The sequence below is a fragment of the Notothenia coriiceps genome, unplaced genomic scaffold (genome assembly GCF_000735185.1).
Source record: "Notothenia coriiceps isolate Sejong01 unplaced genomic scaffold, NC01 NC01_scaffold00005201, whole genome shotgun sequence".
Lineage (NCBI taxonomy): Eukaryota > Metazoa > Chordata > Actinopteri > Perciformes > Nototheniidae > Notothenia > Notothenia coriiceps.
The window spans coordinates 178-3769 of NW_011337902.1; the positions used below are offsets into that span (position 1 = coordinate 178).

Below are 3592 nucleotides of genomic sequence, written 5' to 3' on the forward strand. Positions count from 1 at the left end.
TAAAAAGAAAGAATGCTAACTAGGTAACATAAGATAAGAATAAACAAGTTTAAATTATTTGTTATTGGTTGTGATCATATTCTAAAGATGTTTGGATTATTGAAAAGTATGCAGCTCCCTTTCCTATGAGTGTTGAGAGCTGTATCCATAAATTAATTTTGTGCTCAGAGTGCACCAGATTGATGCATTTAACTTCAACATTAAAAAAATTAAATCTTCCCAGGGCTGCATGCCCCCGGACCCCCCTAGAGGATGTGACGTCCACCTTTGTTAAAAGTAGCTCTCATCCTAAAAAAAGATTGGAGACCCCTGTTATAGAACGATACATTTGACAATGTTAAGCTTGGCCTACCATTTTATTGGAGCGATGAGGAACAGGTGGGGATTGAAAAGGCCCAGCTGTTCAAAGTGGGGAATGACAGAAAAAGTTTGAGAACCACTGCAGTAGAGGAACAAAATACAAATATGAACCTGAAAATAAGCAGAATAGGGCCCATTAAAAAAAAAGACTGTTTTATTGTTCATGTTGTACACACTGAGTTTTAAATCTAAAGACTTCATTTTTTAAATGTGGTTATACACTAAAAAAAACGTTAAATAATGGTCACAGACAGGGAATTTTTTATATAATTTTGATGCTCTTTAATAGTTGTTGTGAAGGGATCATGAATATGCATTCACTCATAATGAATGAGTTGTTGAAATAGATTGTTCCTGTTTTTTCCTGGTGAATTTTTCCAGTTTTCTTTCAAATGTATAGATTTCCTTCAAGTTTATAACATGAAAAAAAAATTCTGTTGGTAAACCAAATGTTCTGCAGAAAAAAATGAAATCATTTTCACAGAGTTTTCTAAACAGTTGAACAGTTTTACACTACTTTATGTTCTCGAATACTGCAAGGAAAAAACTCACAATTAAATATTTGTTTAGATCATTGCCAGTCATCCTCTATCCTTTTGTACTCAGCTGAAAAGCTTCTGAAACTTTGGTTTGAGCATCTCCAGGTTGCTGTTGTTCTGCATCTGCTGCGGCAGGCTGCCAACCTTCATGATCACCTCGTGAGCTTCCGCAAACAACTTTTCACCGAGAGCCTTCTTCACTCGCTCCCTCCAGGCGGTCAGCTTCTGCCGGCCTTCAAACACATCCAGGCCGGTGGCAACAGGCTGTGAAACACACGGCAAAGCTCACCACATTTCAATAAAATGTACATGAAATGTTAAACTGCAGTTTCTCTGCCTTGCATGCAGACAGGGTCGTCAAAATGTTATTCTGACACAGATAAATAGATTTAATTTAATTTTTTTATAATTCTTAAATATTCCATCATGATTTATCCAGAGCTCCCGAAGGGATGTTGATTCTGGGCTGTACCAATCCTGCTGAAACGTACATTTTCCTTCATAATATTTCAGGGCTCGATATTTACGCACACCTACTTAAACTCTGTGTATGGGCAAGTGTATTGCCTAAGGAAAGCAAAATATAAATGTGATCTATATCAGAGAAGTCCCTATCTAATCTCGAAGTCAGTGGTGGAAGAAGTCTCCAGATTATAATAGTTGTATCACTTATTCTCTAGGGGTAATAAAACACTGGATCCCACATCTCAAATTATGCAATTTAAACTTTGCAAACATTGTTACTGATTAGTGCTCCTCTTGACTTCATGAACTTTATGGGTAACATTTGTGCCCTTTAAAGATCTGCATCACATTTCTTTAAAAAACATGTCACATGTGCTTGTATGCCAAAACACCCTTGTTAAAGTCCCAGGGTTATCATTATCATATTATTGTGCATAAAGCGATGAAACATTTGCATTTATTTCCACAAGAATAAAAGTAATTTCCTGTGAAATCATAATAAAACCATCACATCTCTAGCATTAGTAGCAGGAGTAGTAAGACTTACCTTTATTTGCAAGTAGTACATTGTATTACAAACAAAAGTGGTACTACCTGTATGATCTCAACTATAGCCACCAGATCAGCCACAGAGATTTTGTCGCCAACTATGAACGGTTTGTTCTGCAGGAACTTGTCCTCCAGCATTTGGAGCGACTGATTCAGATCCTCCACAGCAGCGTCCATCTTCTCCTTCGGGACCTCGGAGCCCATGATGACAGGAAACAGAGCCTGTGAAGACCAATGAAACTTTGGTAAGAACAGAAGCAGTCCATAGTCAGGGGAAGTCCTGCCCATTTCCATTGGACCAACATGGCACCTCATTTTAGAAAAGATAAGTATGGTAGGCAACGGCGAAAGAAAAATAGTTTGATCCTGTTTAAAATGTGCCATGAATAACACATATGAAGCTAGTCAATATAAACATCTGGATGAGAAAGAAAACACATCCTAAAGTCACATAATAGATCACTTTGTTTTCAAAAACAACAGCCAAACCATGGCAATGACATGCAGTCAATTACAAGGCAGCCCTGCCCTAAAGCATACGCTGCTTTATCGCCAATTTTACTGTAAATGAGACAATAAATAAAATGTTTTACCTCATACTATACAGATGAAGACTTAAAAGAAGTCAAGAAAAAAATCTTAAATACGGCAATAAATCAGGTGAGAAGAAGGGCTATTTTCTCATAGACTTCTATCCAATCTGCCATCTTTTTGCAGCCATTAGAGTGGCCCTCTGCTGGAAATCTGAGAAAATTTAGGTTCAAGCAATCCGCATTGGTTTCAGGTTTTCCAACCCTGCAGGTGCTGCTTTGTGGGACAAGGCCTGTTGATGAATAATGTGTGTGACGAGAGTTTTATTCCACTGAGCAGTTTCAGACAAAACGTATATGTACTATGACAAACCGTAACTTTTCTGACATGCAAAATTATCTTTAAAATTGACAAGCATCATATGTGTAATTCATAGCACATATCAAATGGGATCAAAAAAAAGTTTTGTCTCCAGCCCCTGACTACTCTACATCATTTATCCTACATAAGGTCTGATGGAGAGTGCTAAAAGGTTGTCCTTTCAATAGGAATATACTATAAGCCTCAAATGAATGTGTCCAAAATCAAAACATTGTAAAGATCATAGCCTGCTCAAAATCAACACATAAACATTATAATTTTGAGCCTTTTAGCATGCTGATGTTAGCATTAAACAACTCACAGGGCTCCTAGCATGACTGTAGATGTGCCTTGTTAAAGAATGATCAAAAACTGCCTAAATATATAATGTCCATACATTTAAACTAGGGCCGGGACTTTAACGCGTTAATTAAGATGAATTAATTACACAAAGATTAACGCGTTAAAAAAATTTACGCATTTTAATCGCACCGCGGAACGTTTCTCACTGGATGAGTTTCAGGGGTACCGATTATACTGGAGCACCAACTAACGTTCATGACTTCAGACAACAACAAACCACAGTGAACAATTGTCACACATGAACGAAGAAGCTGATGAGACCGCTTTGGTTGGCCCCGTGAATGGGACATTTTGTTTTAAAAAACGGACGGATGGAAGCGTCAATAAGAGCACGGTTGTTTGCAAATTATGCAAAAAGGAATTCGCATATCACCGCAGTACATCAAGCCTCAAGTATCACCTCAATGCAAAACATATAGCAGCTA

At 37.6% G+C, this 3592-nt stretch overlaps 1 protein-coding gene across 1 annotated transcript; it reads right to left on the reverse strand.

Annotated features, from left to right (window-relative positions):
* Nucleotides 1-599: 599 nt before the first annotated feature.
* LOC104942823 (glutathione S-transferase theta-1-like) lies at nucleotides 600-2153 on the reverse strand. Its single transcript, XM_010768122.1, has 2 exons — nucleotides 1959-2153; nucleotides 600-1163 (listed from the first exon to the last, which is right to left on the reverse strand). The coding sequence occupies exons 1-2, from the start codon at nucleotides 2115-2117 to the stop codon at nucleotides 963-965; spliced, it is 360 nt and encodes a 119-aa protein (XP_010766424.1). The 5' UTR covers nucleotides 2118-2153; the 3' UTR covers nucleotides 600-962.
* Nucleotides 2154-3592: the final 1439 nt, after the last annotated feature.